The 27,848-nt window shown below is 38.2% G+C and overlaps 1 protein-coding gene across 7 annotated transcripts in view; it reads left to right on the forward strand.

The window, feature by feature from the left end:
* Positions 1-27,848, forward strand: part of SUGCT (succinyl-CoA:glutarate-CoA transferase) — a 338,348-nt gene that overhangs the window by 225,806 nt on the left and 84,694 nt on the right. Inside the window, exon 13 of one of the 7 annotated variants that reach the window (XM_055806144.1) lies at positions 15,017-15,037. The exons of the other annotated variants lie outside the window; for them this stretch is intronic. Coding sequence (XP_055662119.1) covers positions 15,017-15,019 — 3 coding nt within the window. The 3' untranslated portion in view covers positions 15,020-15,037. Of the gene's footprint in view, positions 1-15,016; positions 15,038-27,848 lie in introns of those variants that run through there. 7 annotated transcript variants of the gene reach the window in all.

The raw sequence follows: 27,848 nt of genomic DNA on the forward strand, positions 1-27,848 counted from the left end.
ACTGTGGAATTAAATGTTTCATTAATGATAGGTTTTTAAAGTTTCTTAATTTAATTAAGAATAATTTGTTAAACTTAACCCTTTAAACACAGGTGCCCCTGTAACAGTAAACTTTTGCACATGTGCAGTCTAAAATGTTTTCTCTCCAACTATTCATAATAACGTCATACTGAGCTCTCAGTGAACCTGGACCTAAGAAATCGGTTGTTAATTTTGCTGGAGAAAATAAATGGTCAGTAGTAACAGAATTAATGAATGCTTATTATTCATATATATTTACAATTTACAATTACAGGGTGAAAATGTTTATGAGTTGTTGTGGAAAACTCTCTCTTTTCTGTGTATTAAGGGTACAGTTATCAGATTTCTTTGCTTGAAATAAAGTAGAAAAAATGTCCAGCAGCAACCATATCAATTTCTTTGGATGTTGTCATTTTTCTGTTTGTAGAGTGCCTAGCTGTACAGCAGTGTTCTGATATGACTGATAATGTAGGTAATATGAATATTTATAAGCCCGTGGACAGCGTTTCAATTTAGCATTGACACAGTTTCTGTTAAATTCTGTGGGTCTTTCTCATAGTCCTAGTGAAATGTATTTATTGGTGAGGTTTAGGACAAGAGATGTGTATCACATTCCAGCAGAATGAAGAGGGAGCAACAGTTTTCATGTAGAAAATACACTTCACTGCAAATTTTCAGTTAAAAAAACCCAAAATCAAAACCACCCTAAACCCAAACAAAAGCCGGTATGTTTTATTTAACACAGACTGCATTATTTGTCCTGTGTTCTGTTGTGCTCGTATCTCTAGGTATTGGGTGTAGAATTTGTGCTGCTCCAAATAGAAAGAATGAAATCTGGCATCAGGAAAAATTAGTCAGGAGAGACTGACTTTGGTGGGACTAGGATTTCACTCAGAACAGTTATTCTGAAATCCAGGCTGTGTGATTTCACGTCATTTGATATTACAGATGAGCACACAGGTTTTGTCCCACAATAAGTGAAATAAGAATAAGTATTGTTTCAATGGGCTTTTTTTTAAAATTTCTTGATTGCATTTAGACCTTCCTTTCCAATATATTGAACTTGACTTGAGTAAGCAGGTTAGCTATATCTGGTATAACCCCTTTTTGTAAAAAAGTGTATCCAGTGCTGATAGAAAGATAATCTTGTGTTCAAATCAGTTTTACAGTGCCTTTTTTTGAGAGCAATCGATCTACTCTCATTCGGTTGTACTTATGACTGAGAGGGAAACAAGTCCCAGCATAGGCTGAGGTTCTGTCAGAGTATGCAGTTACAGAAACTTTCCTTGAAACTGTTTCCATGTTCACATCTTTCCATTACGTAGAAAATGTGTAGCGACCCCATGGAGACCTGCTTGAGATCACATAATAGCTGAATTTTTAACTTCCCAGCTAACCGGGGAACGCATTTGATTTTTTTAATGGCAGTTAATAGCATTCATTTCAGCCTTTAAGTTTGGGAGATGGTGCGTTCTTCTTACCTTGAGATAAGAGCTGAGCTGGTCTCATTTACATAGAGGTACGCTGGAAGGAAATTCTGGTTTTAATTCAGGAATGAATGTTAGCTCTGGTTTTGTAAACACCTGTTGAAAACATTGAGTGTTTCATACTTTGGGTTTTTGTTTTGGTGTGTGTGTTTTGTTTTTTTTTTAAATTGATTTCCATCTCAGACTCTTTTGGGTGTGCACATATGTGCCTTCCAGATCCTTCTCTTTGCAGGATAGTAGATTGCTAAAGGCTGAGTGCCAGTTTCTCTGAAATTCATGCTACGTGCATTTTGTGTGACATGGAGCCTTGTTGGCAACTGGCAAACCCAGGTGTGCTCAGAAACGTGTTTTCAAACACAGTTTGCTTTCCCTGCTCAGTGGAAAGGGGATAAAAAAAGTTCTGCATTGCACATGTCTTTGGTCATGACCTCTGCCTGTGGAGGAGGTGAGAAGCAGAACCCCAGGTTAAGCAGTATCTGTCGTTTCAGCTCATCTCCAAACAGCAGGACAAAAATTTAAGAGGAAAGAAGTGTTTTCTTTACCTGGATGCCTGTTTATCTCCTTTGTAACATTTCTGAAAATACTGGTCATTTGTGGGTTGGTTACTTAAGGTGAATGTACCGGGTACATACAAAACACTTGCCACTGGGCTATTAGAGCAGACTGAGACCTGAGGCAGAACCTCACCAGCCAAGAAGGATGTCAGCAGAGTAGTGGGAAACATTTTGTATCCCTGTTGTGGTGGGAAGTGTCCTACTTCTTGCTGCTTCTCTGTATTTAAACTCTGGTTATGCTCTGTCAGCCATGTCAACCATGTGAGCTTAATTAAGAGCAGTTTGGTAGTTCCTTAGTGTGAATGGACTCTTAAATACAAGGGCCTGAATATTTTGCTGATAAATTTGCCCTAAAGGAGCATAGCCGTTATAGCAGCAGCCTGCCTGTTACTAAATAACAAGAACAAAACCGTGCTAATGAATTCGCTTAGCAAATAGTAAAGAGAACATCTTCATCATACCTGAAACAATGGTGGCAGCTGTGGAAGCCCGGCAGGGTTAGTGGGGTGGATGTATTGTTTATAAGTATTATGAGGAAGATGTTTCATTTGTCGTGATTATTTTCTGCGAACTATTCAAAACAATTGCCTTATATTTGGGAAGGCAACTTACACACGCATATTTGTGTGACAGTTTGCTACGATGCAAATTTCCAGCACTCTGGACCTCTTCCAAGAGCATTTGGGAGCAGGAAACTGTACTTTTAGGACGAGACTAAGACCTCCTTCATTAACTTTGTCTTTTGCATTCAGGGCATTCTCTCATGTTCAGAGTATCGGTCTGTCTGTCTATCTGTCTATCTACCTGTCTAAATAAAATGTCTGTATACACACATGTGGCCCTAGCTAGCAAAATGTGTTGTTTTGGGTACAAAACCTTCAGGTTTTGATTGGCTGCTGTATCAGTAGACTGGAATACTTACTTACAGCTGTCCTCGGAGGCCTTCTATAAAACTGCAGGTGTTCAGCTTTAGCAAATAGTTCTTATTATATGGATAGACTTTTGGCAGCTAGTAATGATGTTTCCTGAAATTGAAAAATGATTTTCTACCTTACACACTGGTTTTACATTACTGGAATGTTGGAGGGGAAAACAAATACCTCTCATCAAGTAGTACTGAGACTGTTTTTGTTAGTTGTATATATTTTCTGATTTGTATATTTTATACTGGAGTGCAAGATTTTTTCCTTAACAGTTGTGGTCAGGTTCTAAAACTCTTCCAGCAAAACTCAAATTATGAGGAATTAAGGAAGTGTCTGGCAACAGAGGGTTATATCCCCCTTTATACAGAAGTAGCAACTGGCTTGCAGTCAGCGTACCAGCAAACCCAGAGGTAAGGGGGCGTTGTAAAGCCCTTAAAAATATTGGACAGTATCATAGAATACTGTTAAGAACTTTTTTTCCTCTTTATGACTGAGTAAGGCGCATACGATGATTTTATGAGTATGTATTTAACCCATTATGTGCCACTGTTATATAGTACTGGAAGAAAATGATGGATCATTTTGTTACAGTCCTTCTTTTGGACAATGAGATTGCTGGCATACTGTGTGCCACTTCTGTAGTTTAGCTGCAGGGAGTTTAACAACGTATTTGAGTCATATTTAATTATCCAAATGCTTGACTGGATAATTTAGTGCTCAGGCTTTTTTCAGTATGCCTGCTTAACCTTTGCAGTGCTAAACCAGTACCTGAAGCCTGGTGGCTCAGGATTCTTCTCTCATAATTTCTATTTATTTCCAAAATAATACCTTGTTGAATCAGGGTTATATGAGTGTTTTAAGTATTCAGTGACATACGGCATGACTTAGACACTGTAGACACAGCTCAGATAAATCAGAATGCTTCCTCAGGGATAGCATTGATCCCTTAAAAAGCAGTGCTGTGAAGGTGACGGAGTCCTCTCAGGGGTTTAGAGGACCCTGGACCCTACCATCAGGTTTGTATGGAGGCCTTTGGATGTGCTGCAAATTTATAATAATGCGGTCCTGAAAATGTAGCACAGTTGGGCGGCAGCTCCTACATTTTTTTGTGGTGGAACAAAAATACTGAATACAAACTGAATGGGAATTTCTGACTTGAGTAAACAGGAGCTGTGCAAGCCAACTCAGTGGGCCCAGGAGACCATCCAAGTTCTGGAAGGGAATATGGGGACTGAAGGTGCTTTTAATTTTTTTAAATTATTATTACTTGTTTGCTAGATCTTTGAATACATGGTTATTTTGGTTGTCAAATGCAGTCCAGGAAAGTAACTCTGTGCTTTGCCTGCTGTGAAAAAAAACCTGCATATTTGAAACATTTACAGAAACAAGGAAACACCATACGCATGTATTAAGCTTAAGCCTCAGACTATAATATCATTTTATCTGATGCTAATCTGCAGTGCACAGACATGAGTTATTGCTGATGGCATAAGTATGTGGCCATGTTCATTGTAAAGGTTCCTCTTTATCTCCTTATCTGTATTCCCCCTCACATTTCTCACACTCATTTGTGCATGGCTCTCCAGGTTTTTTTCATCATAAGAAGTATCATTTTCAAAGGCTTTTGCTTTTCACATCCATGTCAGTATTGCAGATTAGAATGTGACGGGGAATACCTGGTTGCATGCTTCCTTTAAACCTGAGCCAGTAGCACTGCAAAATGTTAGAGAGCGCACCCTTTCATCTCACACTATCCACCACTTTAAAGTGAAGGGTTTGTTGATGTAATCCTATTTCCAATCTATAGAGGTCACCTGTAATGCACTGCTCTGAAGATAAATGCCTAATACTGTTTGATGTTAGAGGTTTCTTTTTTTTCAAGGCAAGTTTAATGGTATTTTGGTTTGCCAGGATACTGTGTTGAAAATATTGAAGACTTCAGCTGGTTTTAAACAATCATTAACCTTTCATTTGATTGTTAACAATCCTTTCCAAATTGATATTTTTATTATTTTAATATGTTTTGGTGTGTGTGTGTGGTGTTTTGGTTTGGGTTTTGTTTTTGGTTTTTTTTGGCAAGAACTGATAAGTTTGAGGTAATCTGTGATGTCAGATGCAACAACTAGCTTATAGATGACAGTACACTAAACCAAGTATATACCCCTTTGGTAATTAGTGACAAAGATCATATTGATTTCACTGGAAGAAGGATTGTATCCTGCCAGTAGATCATGGAGGAGTGAAATGAAAGCCTTAGTTCATAATGGAGTTCTTAAGCAGTTGTGAAGCTCACATCCAGGATCTGTTTCCATCTGTTTAAATACACCTATGTTTTTATGATGAAAAATAAAACTCTTTGGAGGCCTGTATGAAAAGAATCAGAACATCAAAAAAATAAGTACCCAGACTTGCATGTTAAGCATCGTACATGTTCTAGGTCCATTTATATGTGGAACGGAGACTACAAGATGTAGTAATTTTTTTCATGTGCAATTGTGTGTGGCTAGTTCTGAGCATCTGAGTCTACCTACCTAAATCATAAAAGTTACTATATTGATTGTGGATTTATGAGTGAAAACCTACACCAACTAATGTTAGTGACAAAACTCCAACGAATACGTAGGGTTCAACTTGTTTTCCAATTTCCATTAACATTGTCAATGCAATATCTTATGGTGTTTTCCCAAGTTTATTAATGCTGGAAAGTATTTCCTGGCTAAAACGCATTGGCAACTCCTGGAGAAACATGGTTTATGGGTTTTGTTGCTATAGATCATGCTATTTTTCCGCAATAAAAAGGTAGAATTTTATTTCGTAGCTTAACTGCATCTACTTTTGCTAGCAAGAATAAGTCAGTCAGAGATGGGCTGTTTTTCTTCGTGATCCTGACTGATACCGGTAGGTACGGGTTGGCAATGTCTTGCTGTAGCCCAAATGGATGAGTCTAAGCCTTTTGGGTACATCTGTGGATTTGGCAAATTATAACAGGATTTTCTTATCTATATCCTTATCTGTTTTGAAAGCAGTTTAAACCACTCCGCCTGTAAATTGCTCAGCAGACAACTTGCACAATGCTAGAGCTGCACATGAATGTGGCACACTGTGGTGCGCTTTTCAGAAGCAGACTCCCGATTCCAACCTCATGGAGCATTGCTGCAGTGAGGGAAACTGCTTACCTAGCGCAGAGCAGTAGCGCTGTGCTGGTAATTGCTCTGTTTCCTGACCCAAAGCAGTCATGTGGGGAGTTCAAATTAGGTTAACAAGAGCAGGCTGACATACAAAAGGCTTCATTTTGCTGGATCTTATGCTGACTCCTGTCCTTTTATTGTTACTGCCCTTTTCTTAATTTTTGATTCTTTGTTTCATCTGCCTGAGAGTTCAGCTGGCAGCAGGGAAAGTTCCCTGAGCTGGCTTGGCTTGGTATGTGGTTTTTAAAGTTCCTTGCTGCTTCAGGAGGAGCCTTCCCAGGGCTCTGTCACTTTCCCTCTTTTGCTTTCCGTAATCAGTCCTTTCCTTTACTATTCCCCACATATGGTACACACAGTTGCAATGACTTGCATCTGTCCAGAAGTGTGACTTTCTTAGAGCTGATTCTCCTGTTCCTTTGTGCACGAGCCAAAAAAGGACTGTGTTGCACAAGGCTGCCAGCACCCTTCTCCCAAGAGAACATGTGTGGTCCCTCCACATACGTCTGAATTCCCACTAACCCCAAAGATCAAAAATGTTTAGACTTCTTCCTGTTGCTGGTGACCACCATTATCAAAATTATTTTTTCTGCCCAGAAAGTTAAAACCCATTGCTATTACACTTCCAGTTCTATCGATGATAAACTATGGAAAACATCAGTGTCGTATATTATATTTAACATAAGGAGCTGTTTGACACAGTGTATCCTTGAAATGTTTATAGTGAGTAAGCAGAACTTTGAATTCACTTTAATAAAACCTCCCTTTAACCTCAGAAAGGGATCCTGTGCAGTGAAGTTTTATCTTTCTCAGTGATGTTCACCCTTCTCTTTCTAAGGGCCAAACACTGCATAATAAATGGCAGGGAGCCTCTCTGCATTTTATGATGCCCTTTCCTTTTGCTGTGTGTGTTCAGCATATCTAATAAGAGGAAAACAAAGGTCCTTCCTTGAATTCCCGTAACGTGGAGGCCACTTGGCATTGCTGACCCTTTGTTTCACTCCCCATGGTCCCTGTCTCAAAGGAGAGTTCTGGTGACAGGAAGAAGAAAATAGAGCGTGTTGCAAACTGATTGACCTTAGAAGGTGGTTTTATTACCTGCTTCATCCCCTTCCTGCTTATTCAGGTTGGATCTTTGAGAAAGAAGAGCTCTTCTTTGATAAATTTTAACTTCTTACCTGTAAGCATCTTGAAGCTTGTTGAAGACACAAATCAGAATAGGAGACAACAGGACTATGACTTGAAAACTGTGGTGAGCTCTGGGGGAAAGTACTGGTTCGTTATGAGGGGAGCCAAGGTGGTTTTAAGAGAATGTGGCAAAGCAGAATTTTGTTAGTCCTAATTTCTCTTTACTGATGTATGTCGTTATCCCTCCCTGATCTTTTTCTAAAAGGGCAGGTGGGCCACTGGATGGCCAAAATTGCCATGACAAGCAGCCTTGGATGCAACTGAACTGATACTGATGGTAGCTGCCTGAGTGCTCCTTCCAGTTTGCATTCTGTCCTGTTCCACCTAACCACAGGATCAACAGCTTTAAATTTGATCTTGCTCAGACGCTCATAATTTTTAGCAGTTTTCTATAATAAGAGCTAAAGACTAATAAAGCATGCCAGAGAACATTAGGGATTAATGGATCTCTTCCTCTCACTTTATCCCGAGCCATCAGGAGCGTCAGCAAAGGAATACTCTAGCGTGCTTTCCTGTGGGGGCATTGCATGAAGTAGGATTGATCCTCTTGTATTGAAGAAGTTCCAGATGGAAGTACCTAGCTGAAAATTACCGTGAGAGTATGCTGGAAAAGTATCTCCACATATTTGTCCACCCTATAACTGGACATTCTTCTGTTGACCACTGAACTGCGTGGACTTTTGATCTGACTTTCTCCATTCATTCCTATTTCTTAATCATGCGCTACATGTGCAAGAAGGAAATGAGCCAGTGAATAAAAGTCACAGTTTTGTCTTAGGTGAAAATTTGCTCTTCAGTTTAAACAAATGAACTTGCATAGTATATTGCAGGTTTCCAGTCTCATTTTTTTAGCTAGATAGAAGATTCCATTAAGAAGTCTCCTATGTAACACACGTATGATTTCATTTGCTCCTTACAGGCCTCATCTCAGGCCATAATTCTTGATTTCTCCTAATTAGTTGCTGTGGAAATGATTATGTCACAAACACAAACAATGGGAATATAAGGAGCAGATGAATTCTTAAGAAGCAAAGATTTGTTTTCCTGTAAATGACAAAAAAACCCAAAGGAGAGGCATTACAATACTTTTTGCATTGTCTTTCGTCTCAGGATTTTACAGCACTTCTCAAGTATTAATACATGAAAGATTTTTGAAAAGCTGCTGCATAAATGGTGTTGAAACCTTCCATGTTAGTTGTCCTCAGTAACTCATGATCAAATCATTGTTGCTTGCAACTAAAAATAAGCTTTTCCTTGCAAACTGAGCATTTGCTCTGAGAGCTGACCAGATTCTTCCCAATGTACTCATCATCACCAGTTGTAGAGATTTTGCTGACCAAGTTATTTACACCTGTGCAGTCCAATTTGCTTCAAGGCTCATTTTATCCCTCTGCCTTCAGATTCTTTCCCTTGGAGATTTGAAGGCAGTTCCAACACTTTAATAGTGTTGCCTCACTGTTGCTGCACTATGTGAAAGAACAGTAAATGATTGTATCGAAGGAGTACAGGGTGGAATGGAATCTGCAGCTGCGTCAATCTCGGCTATGTTCTGCATGACTATCGGGAGAAAAATCAATAAAAATATATTTTTTTGCCACTGAAGTCAGCACACGTGGCTAAGTATTCTCTGTGGAATGAAATCCATCACTCTACACAAGCCCACTGTATAGCAATGTTCTCCTTAAGTGCTCAAAATGGGTCTTGTGTGGTGTATAGGCCATGTGAATTCACATGTGTGTTTCACCGAGGGAGAGGCTTTTTGAGTCAGAAGATGCCTTTTTGCATAGTCACTTTTCAGAGTTGTACTATATTTTGGCATTCGCAACACCTCTGTCAGACAGCTGAATATTTACAACTGCTGCCTTTTACAGATGGGAAAACCAAGGCACAGAGAGATTAAATGACTTGTCTAAAGAACAGGCGGTTAATGGCAGAGTGAACACAGAGCTCAGGGTTTCTGACTGTCTCCTAGCCTCCACAGAACATTTCTAGAGCAATGCAGAAGTGATGTAATGTGGAGGCACAATTGTTTCCCAAACAAATATATCTGTCAGGTTACATAAAATATCCACAACAGCTCTTTAAGATGCACAACAGATTGATTTTAAATGAATATGGCCTTTTCTTTAATCGTTTGGAGGGAATGCTTAGGTGTTAAATATTTACTTCTACCATTGATAAAAAATTGTAGAGGTTATCCTGCTCATAGTGATGGAATAGTAAATCTGTGTAGCTCTTAGGCTTGCAGCTGGAAGTTTTTTTTGAAACTGAAGCTGTAAGCACATGTTGGAAAGTACCATCTTCTTGTCAGCTGCCCACATCTGTTACTGGAACTATACAGTAGTACGTTTCCGGCATCACCTTATAATATGCCCATGTCGACTTTATAGAACTCAAACATGCACAAAAAAGATACACTAAGAAGGGCAAAATGCTTTTGCATAGTTTTTATATTATTCACGCAGCTGGAATGTTTACAGCATTGTACAGAGTGTAACAAGAGCAAATGCTGAACCACATCAAGTGGTTCCCTTGTCGTGCATGTCATTTAAATATCAAATCTATAAGGGCGTTTGCTATGTTCTTCACACACAGAAAGACCACAACTAAGTGACTTAAAAGTATCCCATGAGTTTTTAAAAATGCGGACAAACAACTCTCTTCTTTTGATAATTGCAAATACATTGTTCCACTCCGTTGGTTCTGCAACATCTGGTGTTTTATAAAGCATTTTAAAATGTCATCTCCCTTCCCTGTTTGCCCACACCCTTCCCACTGCACCTTAACCCCAGCATAACAAGAAACTTTAATTTTTAAGGAAATCTGTGGAAAATCTTGCAAAATAGAGTTAGGAATAGCGTCTGTGTAGACTTGACCTTAAATTAACAAGAAAACTGAGCCAGTGGCATGGAGCAATGCTACTGTACAGAACAGTTTCCGTGAGGAAGATAACAAGATCCTGGGCTGATTAAGTGGAAAGGTGTTATTAAATGACTCTTGCAGAAGAGATTACTTTGAACTTTTTGCTTGGTAGTATTAACAGGATATACCAGTCTTGGCATTAAGTTTTCTCGAAAAGGTCACAAGGCAGTTTCTCAAGAAGGGAAGACTGTAACACCCCTCATAAGTCCCGGTTTGTGTCCAGCGTCTGAATTGTAAAACGAGTGTAGTTGCCCCACAGTGAGCAAGTTGGCAAAGGTTGAGGAATGGAAGTGGGCAAAGGGAAAGGCCATTACTGTGCAGCACTTGGCCTTAATCAGGGTATTGTAACATTTTTTGTACTTGTCCATCACAGCATACAGCGAATAGGAAACTTTGAGAACTAGGAAGTGAGTCAAGATACAAATCTAATAATATAGAAAGGGGTAAGGATACAAATCTAATGATATCAAAATAACCGTGTAATCTTCACAAAAAAATCCCAAAGCAGAGAGTCTTTATAAAGGGGCACCTTGCCTGATGTTAGCTATCTAGTCAAGCATATAGTTTAAGCAGGTTTTATAGTTCCTCTGTTTTCAGTGAGGAGAAAGGGAGCAGGGACACCTCTAGATGGCAGTTCATCCCACCTGTCTAGGTGAGACTAGGTGCTTGCTTGTCATTTGACAAAATTTAGATGGGACTAATCTCACCTTTACTAGTCAGCACAGAGGAAGATGTTTCACTATCCAATGAATTTAAAGTAAGACTTACTTCCTTAGCTCTTGAGGTTTTGGAGTAGAAAAATTCTTCCATATAGAAATCATAAAGGCTGAAGAAAAGTACTGTGAACTGTTTACTTAGTTCATACTCGTACTTTTTCATAAATGCATTGTAATGTGTGGCAAATCCTAAGATAAAACACATTAGCTGCAGTCAGAATGTTATGTTAAACAATTTGTATTTGTTCCTTTTTACATAACCGGTGAAAATTGTCAAGATTTTATTCATAATGAAAAATGCCATGTTAAAGTGTGTTTTTAAAAGGAGACTGACACATCATATACAGGTGATTTCTGATCACGGGCCTGGTGATTAGGATATTCTGCATTCTTGTCCTCATGGTCCCACCAGCACAGCACTTCTCCATGGGCTGCTGTAGGCTTATTTAAATTACCAATTACTACTAATGCCCACAGCCCCTTAGAAATCTTATTCTGAGTTCTGTGCTGCCTTAACCAAAATGTTACTAGTATCCAAGGACATGCACTGTGACCCCATATCCTTAAACTTTTTCATGTCTGTTTTGCCAGAGCTGTGTGACTGTCAGATAAGTAGGGATATCCTTACCTGCTTTTACTCTCACTAAAGCAAGTAACGAGCAATGTAAGGACAGTAGCACCGTTTTCAGCATGGATTAGTAACCAGACCACCTGTTTTAAGTTCCCAAGGAAGCTTGTACCTGTTATCTGCTTTCCTTTCTGTTATAGTTAACTCCTTGAGGTTCTCCAGCTTGTGCTGTGGTCAGACTTCCATTTTCCTAGCTAGATATACTCCACAAAGAGCACGTCTTGTTTAAATTAACAAAACAGAGGTTATAGGGATTATTTTTGCTCCCTGTAAATAAATTAAAGGGTCAAGTTTCAGAGTGAAAGATGCATTTTGCAAATACAGTCATAGTAAAGATGTTCATGAGTCTGTTTAGGCTGAAATCTACAGTAAGGTAGAGCATTCCATAGGCGTAGTGAATGCAAGTGTTCTAGCTACCATTGAGCTTGACAGGTTTAAGAATGGGTTTATGGAGAAACTTAAACTTATGGTCTTGAAATAAAAAGGCCTGGATGTAGACACCTTAGGGTGGAAGGGAACATAGTGATTGTTTCTTCCAAGAAGTCTTCTGAATTCTTGGGTCAATTCATCCCTTTTTGCTAGTTTGTGACGTGCTGTTATTATGAAAGGGAAGTAACAAAGATGTAAACTTTGCTAGCTGCAATCTTTAAGAGTCTGCCAATTTCTGCTCTTGAACCTTTATCCCTGCCTCTGTTGTCCCTTGTTTCACTGTGGTGATTAACTATGGCGACTGCAATGCCAGCCAGTACCCCCTCACCGCTGTGAGCTCAAATCCCATTACTACACCAACACTATTCCTGGAGCCCTAGAAGTTTGAGAATTAAAGGGAAACAGTGATTCCCTTTGGACCATCAGCCCCATGACCTTTTGTTCTCACATGGTTTAGTCCCTCTTCTGTATGTAACTACCACTTGGGGCTTTTTTTGGCTTTTGTCCATTTTATTCCAGTTAGCATTTAGTTCACACGTCATTATGAGAAGCACTGGTTATGAAGATACGCAGCTCTTGTTATAACAGAAGTATTTTGTATGCACCTGCAATTTGACGTTTGTGTTGGGGGAATATTGCAGAGTGAATAAAAAAACCCCTGAAATAATTTGCTTTTTTTTCTGACTCCACCTGCTATGGAGTTGTTTTATTGTATTTTTGGAGGAAGGGTGTTGAGGTGTTTTTTTCCCCCTTTTTTTTTAAAGAACAATCTGAAGGTGTGTTTATGGCGTTAGGGAAAACGTACGTTGTGGGTTACAATGCTGTAAGCAGAGAAAAAAGGAAAATCTGTAAGACAGATGGCTATTAACATGGTGTAAATACCCTATTTTTAAATGCAAGGGGAAAAAGGTGTTCCATATATAGTCCTCAAACTGGAAGCTTCGTGTTTGTAATAGTAGCAAAGATTAATCACTTCCTGCGTGCTATTTGTAACAGCAACACCAATGAAGTGTGTTCTCAAGAAGCTTTATATTCTTACTGTGTTTGATCCACTTGCTTCAGATGTACCTATTCAGATACGCCGAAGTCATTAAGACCACCCTCGCCACCCTTGCCTTGTGCATGCAAATGAAAGGGGCTTCAACCTTCTCGTCCCTAACCCCCTGGGAATCCCCCTGGTGCCTGAAGCTGTTTGCCACTGTACCCAGTTGTCCCACCACCCCTTGATCGCATACCAGAGGCAAGAAGGGGGAGGGTGTCGGAGCGCGCTGCAGCTGTGCTCTGCTGCGTCTCAACCAGGTGCTCACAGAATTAGGGAGCTATAAATGGCTTCCTGATAGCGTTCCCCAGCTCGCCTTCTCCAAGTAAAACTCCGCACGGGAGAGTGTCTGGCCTGATAGCATTCACAAAAGCAGCAGATTTGGCCTTGAAACACTTCTTGCTGCTCGTTGCAGGAACTCGAATAGCTTAGAAGGAGAATGACCTAATATACTTCAGCAATGACACTGAAATTAAAGAGTTCATTCTCATGTATCCGCATTAAGTGGAAAGGCAAACAATTTGAGTTCTGTTAACAATGCCCCTGTAATGGAAAATGTTGATACTTATGCTGATGGGAATTTTCTTTAATTGATCTTCTGTATTCAAGAAACTGTTATTGGAAACTGATATTTCACACCTTTGTACCATAGTGATTGCTACTTATTAAGTGCTTTTATATCATGATGCCTGGGAGTAAAGGGTCCCCAAATACATTTTAATGTTAATCCATCTTGTCAAGTAAGTTTTTCATTATGTGGTGTGAGTGGAAAATGATCGGTTGTGAGCTTTCCTTTATAGTTGAATTCAAGGCAAACTTAAAAAGTAGTTTCAACATTTCTTTTTAGTAGTTTTAATATTTCATTCAGAGATTCTGTTGGGTTTTTTTGGGGGGAGTGGGAGGTTGTGTTTTGATGAGTAGTCTTTGCCTATTTTTGTTGAAAAATGAGTGTCAAGAAAGGAGTAAAGTTGCAGTAAAATAGCTCATGGTACAAGGTAAACTGTATGTTTGCATGGGATATATCCTGTGATGAAAGCCTCTTTCTTAAGTAGTCACTCTCTAAATAATGCATTCTTTCCAGACACTGTTGCTATTTTGTTCTTTGACAGGTAATTACAAACTTGCTCCTCCTCAAAAAAAAAAAAAAAAAAAAAAAGCCATACACCTACAGGAAGGCTTTTAAATGTAGGTCCTGCTTAATCTGGTTTAATCTTTGTTTATATAAATTAATGTGTGTTTTGAGAGCTCGTTTTTAAACTTTGAAGCATGCTTCTGTATTTATTTCTCTGAAACTTTTTGCAGCTCTCATACTACAAGAAAAAACAATGCTGGCAGTAAGTTTGTGTGTATAAGCTAAAGATTTTTTGAAATGCATGCATTTTTGCCAACTGCAGTTACTGGTTTAACTGGCAAGCTAGTACCACCCTCATAGAACAGTGCCTTAAGAAGAAAAGGATTGTAGGTAATGTTTGTGAATTCGTTCCCGAGTTTCAATGTAATGCTTTATCTCTACATAGGCAGTAACAAAACAATGTAGTATTTATGTAGCATCCTCATTGTGCAAAAGAGCCATGAAACAGATAAACTAAAGGGAAAAAGGAAGGGAAGATTTAGAGAGAGGTTGTGACTCAGGTATCCAGGATCCTTCTGGATTGATAGAGCAGCCCCAGAAAAAGGATGACATCCAGCTGCTGCAAATAGGCAGATGGAGAAGAGGCCTAGGGTGAAGAAAAAGAGTTTGAGTGAAGGAAGAAATGTGGTCAGAAGTGTAGGGTGGAGTTGGTCCTTTTTGCATTTCAAAAAAGGAGAGAGGCAGCTGGATCTGGGAACGAACAAAACCCTAGCGAAGGCAAGTGAGGCTTGCTTCCCAGAGAGAGAGGATTGCTTGGTGGCTCTGAATTTTTTATTTTTTTTTTTTTTTCAGTGAAAACAAAGATAAAATCTTTTCCTGGTGATCTGAAATGGTTTCCTGCAGTCAGTTAAGTATAACCCTGTCACCCCAAATAAAAATATTTGGCTGAGTTTTAAAATATATTGTTTTTTCTTTCTTTCCTCTATAAAGATGGATGTCTAAATGGAAGCATAATTTAGAAGCAATCACTTCAGAATTTAAGTGATGGTGTCTTAGGTTTTGGGAGATTTTGTTCAGCCAAACTATTGCTGATTTCTACCTTAATTTCTAAATAATTTTCAAGTGGGCTCAACACTGCACGTTATTCACTGAAAGCGCTACCCAGCTGTACAAATCATGAAATGTCGTGGGGACTTTTTCAGAAGGAAAAACTGTTTGCAATGTGTAATTGCTTTCAAATCCTGTAGATATCATCTAATCCAAGCAGCCTTGAATCCAACCTGCAGTGCTCAACCCCTAACTGTGTGCCAAATACCTGCGTCACTTGGGAGTTCAGGTTGTTTATTCACAGTCAAGAAAAAAGTGCCAGCTCACGCTGTGTCAAAGCCCATGAATTAATTATTTTTGCTGTTTCCTGCTTTAGAAACTGTTTTTAATTGTTCTAAGTACTGGTCATATATCCTTTGTAAAAAGAGGCTCTTTAAAATGGAAGCATTCAAAGTAAGTGGTTACTTATGAAAAATGTTGTCTTAGTTTATTTGGCTTGATCACAGTGAGAAAAGAGAAATAACCAAATTGTTTGCTTTACGTTAAACAAAAAAAGGGGGCGGGGGGGAGGGTCTCCTAGAAGAAGAAATACATGCTTATTTTAGCGATAAACCACATACCCATGACTGAGTGCTAGAAGCCTCCTTCTCTTTTTCTAATAATTGTCCCTTGGCACATTCATCTCTCTGTGTTGCTTAGAGGCCTGTCTGGTAATCTTTAGCTGGTTTTAAATCACAGGTTTCTCCATATGCAGGCCAAATGTTACAGAAGATACTGAAAGTTCATGCATGCATGCACACACATGCTCTCAAAGGCTTTAAAACATCCACAGATATCTTTAAAGGGCATATGCTAACAGAAAAAGTTAATAGGCTGTGGTACAGGAAGGAGTTGCAGAGCAAAAACAAGTTGTCAGATATTTATAAAATGCTTCTAAGAGAACAAAATTTTGATCTGTACACTGGTTTCAGGTACCCAGAAACTAGGCTGTTTGTCTGTCTGTTTAGAGGTCTTAATCTAATAATGATGAAAATATTGCAGGCCATTTTAGTTCTCCCTTGAATGCCATTCCGAGTCACAGGGAGGCTGTTAGGTGTTTGACTGTTCCATGCCGCCGTGGTACTTTCTAATCTAATATCGGGTTTTGCTTCCATTAGTACCCTTAGTGCACATTGCAGATTTCATAAATTAAAAGACAATTTTGTTGTTTGAGAAGCTGAGGCACGAAGTGGCTATAGGGGCTTTGCAGAGGTCATGGAATGACCTGGGGACTGGTGTTTATCGCTAAGGCCACCTTCCCAGAGGAAGTACAGGAGGATATTTGTGATGGGTGCTGGACTAGGTGGAGTTGTCGGTGGCAGTAGCATTGTACTTGAAATCTGATGGTTATGTTGGACCTAATTTCTGTAATCCAAGGAGGAAGAATCCGGTATGGATAGATACCTGACAGTGCTACTGAATGCAGCTAGTTCTTGTCTTTCCCAGGTTTCCCATTGGACACCTTTGCTGTGCCACTTTACTCCTATGGATTGCCACATCATGAAATATAGTAAAATTGGGTAGCAGTTTTGTCATTTGTGCATACTTGTCGATACACTCTTACCAGATCCCAGGATTGTCTTTAAGCTCAAAATTGAAGATTAGTAATATAGAACCTGTCCTGCCACTTCTGCCCTGGTGAAATAATTTATCAAAAATATAGGCTTTTACCTGAACGTAAAGTTCATATTTCTTTTGAAACAGCCCTCAGGTAAAAAACCCCAACCAACCAAACAAAAAAAATCCAAAACCCCAAAACCCCTCAACAACCAATTCTTGTAGACAGCAATAAACTGTGTTTCACACGCTCACTCACTCGCTAATTAGCAGCATTAAAAATTTAAATTGAATTTACCTCAAGTGTTTAAACAAATCCACATCGCTTCAGTAACTAGGACAAGAACTGCGTTATAGATAAGTTTCTTTTAAACTTAACCATGCCTTAGACTTAAAACAATTTCTGTCTAGCAAACCTGACTGTCAAGGAGGGCGATGTTAACATTTTGCAATATTGTTGTCCAGCACTACTCAAGGAGAAAACACCCCCTCACCTTTTTAAACTATGTTTACAGTAGATTTTCCAACTGAAATAAAAGAGGATACTTTTGCCAGTTCATGTGATGGTTGTTCAGCTGTTTGGTGCATCTTGCTTTTCTGTTCCCTGTAACACTCATTCAGTGTGGAGATAGTGGGGAATATACAGCTGCTGTCCATGTCCCAAGACTGAAAGATATCAGATAAAAGGTTTAGCGTCACCCTCTAGTTCAAAGGCAGTGCAAGAGCAAATTTTGGATACAGGGTGATATCACATCCTCAGAATAAGTTGTGATTTTGTTGTGATTAAACTGACCTAAAGATTTAGATCTCTTTTTAATTATGCAGTTTTGTTTTTTTTTTAAATGTACCGATCAGAACTATATCTGGATTTAGGCAGGGCATTAGTATATATAGATGTGCTGAAGAAGCTCACTGTTGCTGAAATGGACACAGTCATCATAAAATTATGACTATAAAATTTCTAATGTCATCTTAAATTTACTTAATATGACTTATGCCTTTCAACTTATGTCAGTGCTCATCCACATGCTGAGAGTGGGTTTACTTTTTGATATAATAGGCTATAGTGATCTAAGACTTCACTGGTCAGCAGCAGCAGTAAATGTGAGGGGACAAAGGAGAAGTTTATTGCCAGACCAAGTTTTAGTTTTGCTGGATAATTAACTGACAAAGCAGCTATCTCTTACAGCATCCTGATGATTTTAATATAGCTTTTAAGCAGAGTCAGTGCTTCATATGTGCACAGAATAGATGCATGGCCTCAGTATAGAGATATGAAGAAGCATGCTTGAGTATTTTGTAGTTTAGATGCGTAAAAATGCAAATGCTAAAGGATATCTGGGGGCAAACTGACCTATTCTAGGAATATATTTGCTAAGGGAAGATTTATCACCATCTTTGTGCTCAAGAAAAAGTGATGTATTATATACTCAGTGATATATTATATAAATTACACACTGTGGACTGCATGAAGAAGTTATATTTTGAACTGCTTTCATGTATCCTTTCAGTGGAGAAAGGCAATGTGTTGGTAGATGTTCATGAGATATTAATGAATATACTTAGTCATCAGGAGTTATGTCATGATGGTCTTTTATAGAATATGTAAACCAGCATGTTTAGGAAAAGAAAATCTTGGACAACTAAAACATTATTACTAGCAGAGAGAGTAATGACAGATCACCATAGGAAGTTCTTACTGATGGAAGCGGGCACAATGAACAGCATTGGCATTGACATAGATTATCATAAACCATATTGAGAACACTAGTTTTCCATGCTGTTGGCTATTCCTGGCTGCTAGCAAAGATTTTGGTCGTATTCCAATGTTTTTTTAATAGTTAAAGGTCTCACAGTAGCAATAATTTTAAGTCTTCTGTGTATTAAACTGCAAAAAACACATAAAAATAATCTATCTTTCAATTCCAATAAAGTGGAAAAAACCAGAAATATAGTTCTTGCCTCCACAGAGGCTGTTGGCATTTTCCAGTAGTTAGAAAAATGGCCAGTGTGAGCAGACCAATTTGTATTTAAAATACAGATTTACAGTGTCTGATGCTATCTCATTCTGAGCAATCTTGTCAACACATAAGGAAACAGCATATTCTGCCTGAAGTAATATGTGGATTGTAAATCATACATTACCTCAAAAAAAACCACCCCAGCCCTTTTCCTATAATGAACTTACGCAAATCTAATTTTTTAGAGTTGTTACATTAGCAAGTACTTTCTAGAATGTCAAAGCTATAAAGCCCTAGGAATCCTAGAGAGAGAAGGGTTTTGGTAAGAGGCCAGATATTCTGAGCACCTTGTACATGTTGGTGTGTCTCTGTGTATATTTATGTATCTGTATTTATAAAAATATGAGAAAGAAAAGATTCTACATCTTAATTAGACTGTTGGATCTGAACACAAAATATTAGTCAATGCAGTGCAACAATAGAGCAGGGCGTAAGAGCTTAGCCTAACAGGAAGAACAAAAGTTTTCTTTGAATCTGGGGGCTTTTTGATCTTTTTTTTTCTTTTTTTTTTTTTTTTTTCCAGAGAACTATGTGACAGCTCTCTCCAATTCTTCACCCAGTGGAAAATTCTTTTCATTTACAGAGAACTAAAAGGGAAAAGCCCTCAAAAAGATAGCCTGTGCTTAAAGTAGCTCAACACAGATATTGGCAGGCTTTGGGGTTTTGACATAAGCTTTCTCCTTTCTCCTCTTGACAGGTAAATCAGGTAAAATATATTTACTGGCTTGGCACAGAAATCCTCAAATTAATTAAGAACCTTCATTGGCTCCTTACGATCTTTAAATGATAACTCTACTGTGAAAAAAACTCCTCATTATAAGGTTGTTATACAAACAGAATATTTTCTGCCTTTACTTGGCAACGGAGTGATGATTTTTAGTATTGAAGCAAACAGGTTCTTTAAAACAGATGCATCCAGTCCTCCACTGGCATTTTTTAGCTTTGCGAATGGCTCATTTCACCAAATGAAATATGATCTGTTTTTTGTATGATAGAAGTACTGATGACTTTAACTTTTTAATTAATTAATTATTTAACCCTGAATATAGTGATTTGGGTAAGAATAGATATTTATAGGTGTTTTACACATATAAGGAAGAAAAGGATCCCAAACTCCCAAGGTCAGAATTCTAGAGCAGTATTTGTGAACAGTGTGATTATTTATGACATGGTAGATGTGACAAAAATTCTTTGAAAAAAGCTTCCGTGAAAGGATCAGCATGAAGAACAGTAATGTTGAAATGTGATTTTTATATAGGATTTGTTTTATTCACATTTGGCAACCAGGAGGGGAAAAAATAAGCTATTTTTATTCCATGGTTCTGAGACCAAAATTCAAGTTTTCTTTAAAAGTCATTGTAAATTGAGTATTTGGTGGAGGCCATGAACTACTTTAATACATATTCCATCATTCTGTGCTGCATTTTTTTTCTTGTTTTTGTTCATTTCAGCATACTGAATGATTGAAAATCCAGCTACAGCTAGCATAGGCTTCATTGTTGGAGCTGAAGCCTTAGATGTGTGCTGAATGGCAAGTGGTGTACCCAGAAAACCTAATGCTGTCTAAAGGAAGAGAAGGGCTGTGGTAGTTGGATGAATACTTAATTCCTTATATCTGTTTTATGTCTCTAGTCAGCCTGCAAACACAGATTTCCTAGTGAAAGGGTTGTATGGTTCCAAGAACTCTGCTCTCTTGCAAAAGAAAAGATTGGCTTCTACGTAAAGTGTGAGCAACAAAGGAAAAGTAGGAAAGAAGGAAAAAGATATTGCATAGGAATCTCAACAGAAAAGCTAGCTTTAAAAAATAACATTCCTACTGGCACAACCTCTTGGCCTATGATAAAGATGAAATCCTCACATGACAGAACATTCCATTCCCCGGTGTCAGAAAAAGGACACTGTCTAGCAAAGACTTTTGGTTGCCCAAAGCAGTAATTACCAACACTCTGGAATGAGAGAAGAAATTGATTCTTTCTGTTTCTATAACTTCTGTGACAAGGATTTAGTCTCCTTCGCTAAAATTTCACACGACAGGACTGTGGAACTGTAAGAAAAAAAATGCATAAACCCCAAATAAGAACTAACTCTCCCTCAAAGAAAGAAGCCTTTAAAATTTTAAGATTAAATCTGTGGATTCTGTCAGTTCTCTTCCATCATTTACTGCATCCATAGCTTTCAATATTTAAACAATAATCACTGTAATTTAACACTTAATGGTAATAGTTACTTATGTCAGCAATCAACATTTTTCCAACAGGAGAAGGAAATTAATATTTTGCTTTGTGTTTTCAAGGATTAATGCATATGGTCAGCATACTAAACTGCAGTTCCAGTGTTAATTGTTTTGTTTAAATTGTTTCATGAATAACTTTATCCTTCTGCTCACTTGGGATAGCTATGGAAAAAAAGGAAATATTATATTTGATCCCTTACTGTTGAGGGAAGGAAAAGCAAAAGCACCATAGCTTGGCATGGAAACCCATCTGGTTAATTCAGCGGAATAACTCCCTTTTAGCCACCTTTTTGATTATTGTATTATAACATATTCTGTTTCTTTTTCCAGTCTGGCCTCTTGTACATACACCAAGATACAACTGAGAAATGGAAGGATTCCACTTAGGAAGAATTTGACCCATTTGTACCAGTAATTTTGGTCTTACAGTTTAATATGGATTTTTCAAACAGAAATGTAAAGTATACTTCATAATGCAGCTCTCCTTATTTTGATAATGCATCTCCTTACATTCATTATCTGTCTTCCCTGATCACATTTTTCATTAGCCTTTTCTTGATTTTACCAAAGTATTCTTATTAATGCAGCACTCTTTTTACATGTAATATAAATAATTTTAATGAAACAAGCTATGAGCATTTGCCCTTGTTGTTGAGAGGAGACCCCACTCATTTGCCAAAAAAGTCTCTTCTATATAGGTTTTTAATGTTCAAATTTAAGCTTTTTTTCATTTATTCAGTAGCTGACAATTACAGTGTCAGAATTGTAATGTATACAAGACATATGGCCATCCTTAACAGAAGACATGGATCCAGCCAGGTGAACTTATAAACGAGGCAACTTTGGGAATCTCAAACTAGCTGCCTTGTGTTTTTTCCTGTTACACTTTCCCCAGCAGTGCCATTATGGATGTAAATGAGCATGTAAATTATGTAAATATGAATTATTATTAGAATAATAATTTTAAATCTTTTAGAGTAGTTCCAACCATAAACAGACACAATCTTTTATGTCTGCTTTATATTATAGCTCCCATTTTAATTGCATCACTAAAGCCGGGCCCTTTGATTCTCAGTTTTGGCAATCAATCTAGCTTTTCTACTTTGATTTATGTTTTGGGGATTGAAAATTATGTTTTAAATAAAACAGAAGGGGAGTTTAAATCTGGATATTTTAGCCATACAACTTCTTTATCAACCTTAAAAACATGCTCTACAACAGCCTCCTCTCTGAGACAACACAGAGAAGCATACATTTTTTTTTCATTATAAAGCTCAAGTTTCAATCAGAAAAGGAACACAATACAATTCTGACAAAAAAGCGCAAAACATTTTGTATGCATTCCAGTATAGAATTAAATCACTGAAACCTTGAAATTTGCCTTGAAACGGAGCTGCCACCTTCACTGGTGTCACTTCTGATCCTTCTAATCTGTTTTTTCCACTGACTTCATAATAATATGGATAAAGGTCAGAGCTCAATAGATCCATTTCATCCTCTTGACTTATATACCATACTACAACATGAACAACATTTTGATTGTTCTTGGCCTTCATCTTTGGTGCTGGCAGACTTGTTCTCCCTTCAAAATTGAGCGTATTAAAATAACGATGCCTATAAATCCTACAAACTCTGGTTGTATTTGGTCTAAATAACCTGAGTTTTGAATGAAAACCTTCTGAATTTAGTGAAGTTCAGGCGTGTTATTGTTCTGAAGCATGGGTATGTATACTGCCCTTGGCAAGACGGTTCTGATGTGAGAAGTGCTAGAAAGCTGTCTGCTTTTTTCTGAACAAGACATGAGATCAGAGTTCAGGCCTAGGCAGGCTGGTGGCTCACTGTGCAGGTTATAAGAAATAAGACATTTTCACTTTGCACAGACATTCCTATATAAAATCCCCCTTCCTTATATGAACGGTTAACGAAGGTCAGGTTTTAGCAGGGGGAAAGAAGCCTTTCCATACAACACCAAGATTTTGACACGAGTATGTTTAATCACCTAACATGCAACAAGTACAATCATTCAAATTAATGGTGTTCAGCCAAATGTGACATCACAAATGCTGAAAGGCTTGAGTTACACATTCTTCCAGAAAGGATAAAACCATTTTTCTGGCTAACTTGTATAACTGAAAATTGTTGGTGTCTGTGTTTATGTGCCAACGACTGCAGTTGGGCGCCTCTTGTCTGATCAACACTGTCACCTTCTGTGTCCTTCAGGAAAAGAGAACTGGCAAACACCACAAAAGGTGACATTTGAACAGACAAGGTGCTGAGCTGTGTCCATTAATCTCTTATTAATCACGCTGACATTTTAAAGGATGATTTTCTCGAGTGGGGAAAAACAAAATATCTCCCCATAGCTTACCAGATACTGTGAGGACTGGAAACAGGATGGGTAGTCAGAGGCCAGTGATGGATTGAATTTTCTGTTACCAAGAGACAAAATAAACAGATGTGTTTCATCCTGAGAACGTCCACCTGGGGAAGAGTTCTCAAGGGAGAGTCACTCACTAGGCCTTTTGGCTTCCTTGGACTGCGTTCAAGCCGCCGAGGTTATTCCAAACTGTGGACAGGTATTTGAACCAAATTTCCCTGTGGTTTATTGGTGCATGGGATTGTTTTCATTACCAAGATATTTTTGTAGGTCTGGACAGATTGTTTGCTCTTGCATTTCACATCAGCCTTAAGTTTATTGACCAAAACAGTTTGTTATTTGAAGCAGCTGTGGTAACCGCCATTATTCCTGCTTGATAGTGTTTTCTTATTCATTTTTCATTTACCTTCACACCTGCACAGAATACATCCAGGTACACTTTCAGAAGTGATCATAACAGGGTATCTCTGTGGGAGGAATGCAGTTCTGTCTTAGCTGTCACTGCACTTGTGACACAGGTACATGTATTTGTTGGCAAAGAACAGGACTGTGCCCTCAGTTTGCAGGGATCACATAAAACTTTACATCTGTACTTAAGGTGTGGACACATTAGTTCTCTGTCTTTTTTTTTTTTACCTTACTATTGAAATTTCTCCATCACAGGCACATCAAAAGCTTCCTCTTCTTTTTACTTGCTGTGGGTCACTATCAACACCCTAAAAAAAGAAAATATTACTTAACTACTACTTACTACTCTGTTGCTTACAAGTTGTATGTAGCCTAAGACAGAAAGCTATGACACTAGACATAGACACACTGACTGATAAAATCATTTCAGGCATCTCAGTGTTTTAAGTGGCTGTAATGGCTGTAAGACAGTCTCTTTTTTGGAGACAACTGCAGGATTCTTTGGTTGTTTTTTTTCTCTTCTCTCTCTTTTTTTTTTTTTTTTTTCTTTTTTCCTCCTCTTTATGGAAGTGTTGAGCATTTACCTTTACTCCTAGCAACTATAGTAGAGATCCACAGATTGCTGATCAAGAAAACATGTCCATTTAAAGCCCTTCCCTTCTCTTCTTTCCTTTGCAATTCCAGGGAACTACAAACAATGTCACACGTAAGATTACCTTTCTACCTGCACAGATCCCTCAGGAACCCACACAGCTTTGCTATATTCATGATGTCAGTATCATTATATATATAATCTGTAAGATATATTCTCCAGTAATTCCCAAATTCCCATACAAGTTCATTCAGCCCTGACAACATTGCAGCTCCTCCTGTCAGGTATTGTTCTCAAGAGGTGTTTCCAGATGTTATAAAATTTTAATATATATGCTCTATTTGAAGAAGTCACCTTTATTATAAAAAATATTAAATATTCTCTCTAGAAGAGCAAAAAATGCTAAGTTTAAATCTGCTAACTTCATCTGAAGTGTTTTGGAGTCCTCTCACAGTAGACTCGTGTACTTAATGTTAAAAAAAACCCCACCCAAATCACTACATCTCCTAATATTAATGTTTATGATATTTGTTCATTTTTCTTTCCAGTACCTTTCCAGAAAATAAAACACATTGCAAACAAAGTCAAAGTGATCTGCTTAACATTTCAGTGTTCAGGCAATATAAGGTCGATACAGACTGTAATATTCAGGAGGTTTACCTCCACTTGCTTTGAACAGCGTTATTGCTGCTTTTCTAAATCTTTATATCATATTAACTCTCCAAACACTTCACATCATTTTAGCTTTCATCAGCAACTGTTCTAAATTGATCAGTTGAAGTTTATATTGTGTAGCTCAGATATTACATACCTATTGTCCATATTCCGTAGATTTTGTGTTTTATATTTGAAAAGGACAAACTGTTTCTCATTCTCGTCTTTGTATCTTCATGTTCATCCAGACCCAAAGAAATAGTTTAGAAACTAGTTTAGACATTGAGACATTTCCTGCAAATAACTGTTGAGGAAGAGTCCATTGCAAATCTAGACACAACAAAGAGTCTCAAAATTTCAAAGGTATAATCAAAAGTCACTTGAAAAATACATGGTATTGGCTTCCAGATAATGTGTGGTATTTTTCTAAGTTAGGGATTAAATAGGGGTTGAAGAAATGCATGGAAATTAGTGGATTAAAACTGAATTTGAGATTTTACTATAGGCTAGTAAAATACTGTCCGACTATATTATTGAGAAAATTCCTGTCACTATGTGTATTCTCTTTTATATAGATTATTGTGCTGTGTTCTTCTCCTTCATGGATGCCTTGCACAAACAGATTAGTACTTATGGTATCTAAGCAGAATAATATACCGATACAAATTCAGAATAGAATACATATAACTGCTTTTATATGTATATACACACATATATATGTAATACAAGTACATTCTTGTAAGAAAAGTGCTGAAGCAACCCAGGCCATCAAATGCCTTAAATATGAAAAATGAGATCTGAACTTTATGAGAAATTAAATGGGAATGTGGCGTTAACAGCTGTGATTCTGAGAAGATATGCCATGGTCTATATCAATTGGGATTTCTGAGTCTCTGAAATCCCCATGTCTGCATATATTTTGCTGTTAGTTGAGCTGAGGACTTAAAGGGCCTTTAGATCAGTAATTATGGAGTAGTCTTCTGCCTGATCCAGGCTGATGGAACGTTGCTGATGATGCTGGTCAAAGCTGAGACCAGCTGAAAGTGTACTCTTCCAGTACTCACTGACTAACCATTGACATGTGTAGAAATGATAAAGTGGCTACAGACTCCTGATTTTTATTTTTTTCCCCCCTCTTTCTTCCAGTGTAATTGGCTGTGGCTCATGTAGGAGCTGGTCTGTTGTGGCAGTGGTTATACAAGTGATGTGGGGAGGAACTGATCAAGTTGTGTACTGTCTCCATGTTGCTGGGACTTCATTGGGTACATTGTCAGCTTGTTGTTCCATGCAGCTATTGAAAATAAACAGAGGGAAAACTGATGCATTTGAAACATACCATTGTTACTAAAAGTATTTGTTAGGTTATGCAAAGGACTGCCAAGACAGTCCTTGATTGTGCTAGGTGCTGGATAAACAAAGAGGTCTCCATCATTGGTAGCCAAGGAGCTTGCAGTCAGAATACAGCAGGGGTAGGGTGGGGTAGAGGTATCGGACAAAAGCTGTGCGAACAACGTGATATTTGGGATAAATGTCATTTCCACAGTTCTTGGCTTCTGCAATCGCCCGCATGGTTTGTGGAGTCCAGTGGTGGAGGTATGGTTTCCTGTCACTACTTACTGGGCGTACCTCTCCAGGAAGGACTCAAATAATTTTAGAGCGCTCCTCTTACTGCAGAGGTCCAAGATGATGGGAACGGATGTCTGTCCTTTGCCCATTGATGGGTGGAGAATATTCGTCAGTCTCCTAGGTGGTGTCGGTTGTGTGTCCTGGCTTGACTCCAGACTGTGCTGTGTCTAAAAGGTTAATTTCCATTAGATGAGATATGTCCTTGGCCTTTGACTAGCTTGTCTGTGGACTTGCTTGTGGGAAATTTGATACTGGGCGGTAGTTGGCTAGACCCAATGTATCCAGGGTGGGTTTCCTTTTTGTGAATAAACAGAGCATGTGTATCTCCAGGAATAAGGGTTTGTCATCTTCGGCCAGCACTCTATTACTTTATTATAGAGGTTCCATACTCTACATCAGCAATCTCTTTGTAAATTTTCCAGCCTATTGGTGACTAATGTACATCTTCAGCTGCAGCATTTCAGCTGACTTACCTAGTCTGTTTATATCAGTTTGTATTGTTCACTTTACTATCAAGAAGCATGGGTGAAAGAGCTATGCAACCTATTTCTGCACTCTGCTTTGGTCCTGTAATAGATTTGTATGATGAAGTCAATATCCTGAATGCTGGTACTTCTAACTGCAGTTGTATCTTTTTCAAGTGTCAGTGAAATCCCTTTTGCCTTCGCTCGTTCTCTTCCTATGGCAGAATCTTTAGTTATGTTTAAAAGGACATTTGATAGCATACACAGGTTCTGATTGTTTTTTGCAACTGTTAAAGATGAGAAATCCTGATCTCTGCTTCAGCCTGTATTCCTGACAACAGTACTTGTGTATTTATTTGCCTTAGTGTTTAGGATGCTGTTTAGTTTAGTTTTGTGCTTGATTCATATACGTACTAATACCATGAAGTGTGGAATTTTGGCTCTAAATCTGAGTTTCACTTACCATGATAAACCATGAGTCCTTCCGTAATCTAACTTAATTGAACAAGTTTTCAGTAGTATCTTTCTTTAACCAATTGAACAGTTGATGACTGGGATTTTTATTTTAATCACAGAAAGCTGTGCTGAAGGGACCAGTACTGTATGGGTATAGTACTCTTGCTCTCATATCTTGTATGTATCAAAGTGAATTGAGCTGATAAAAGT

Source organism: Falco peregrinus, chromosome 5, assembly GCF_023634155.1.
Source record: "Falco peregrinus isolate bFalPer1 chromosome 5, bFalPer1.pri, whole genome shotgun sequence".
Taxonomy (NCBI): domain Eukaryota; kingdom Metazoa; phylum Chordata; class Aves; order Falconiformes; family Falconidae; genus Falco; species Falco peregrinus.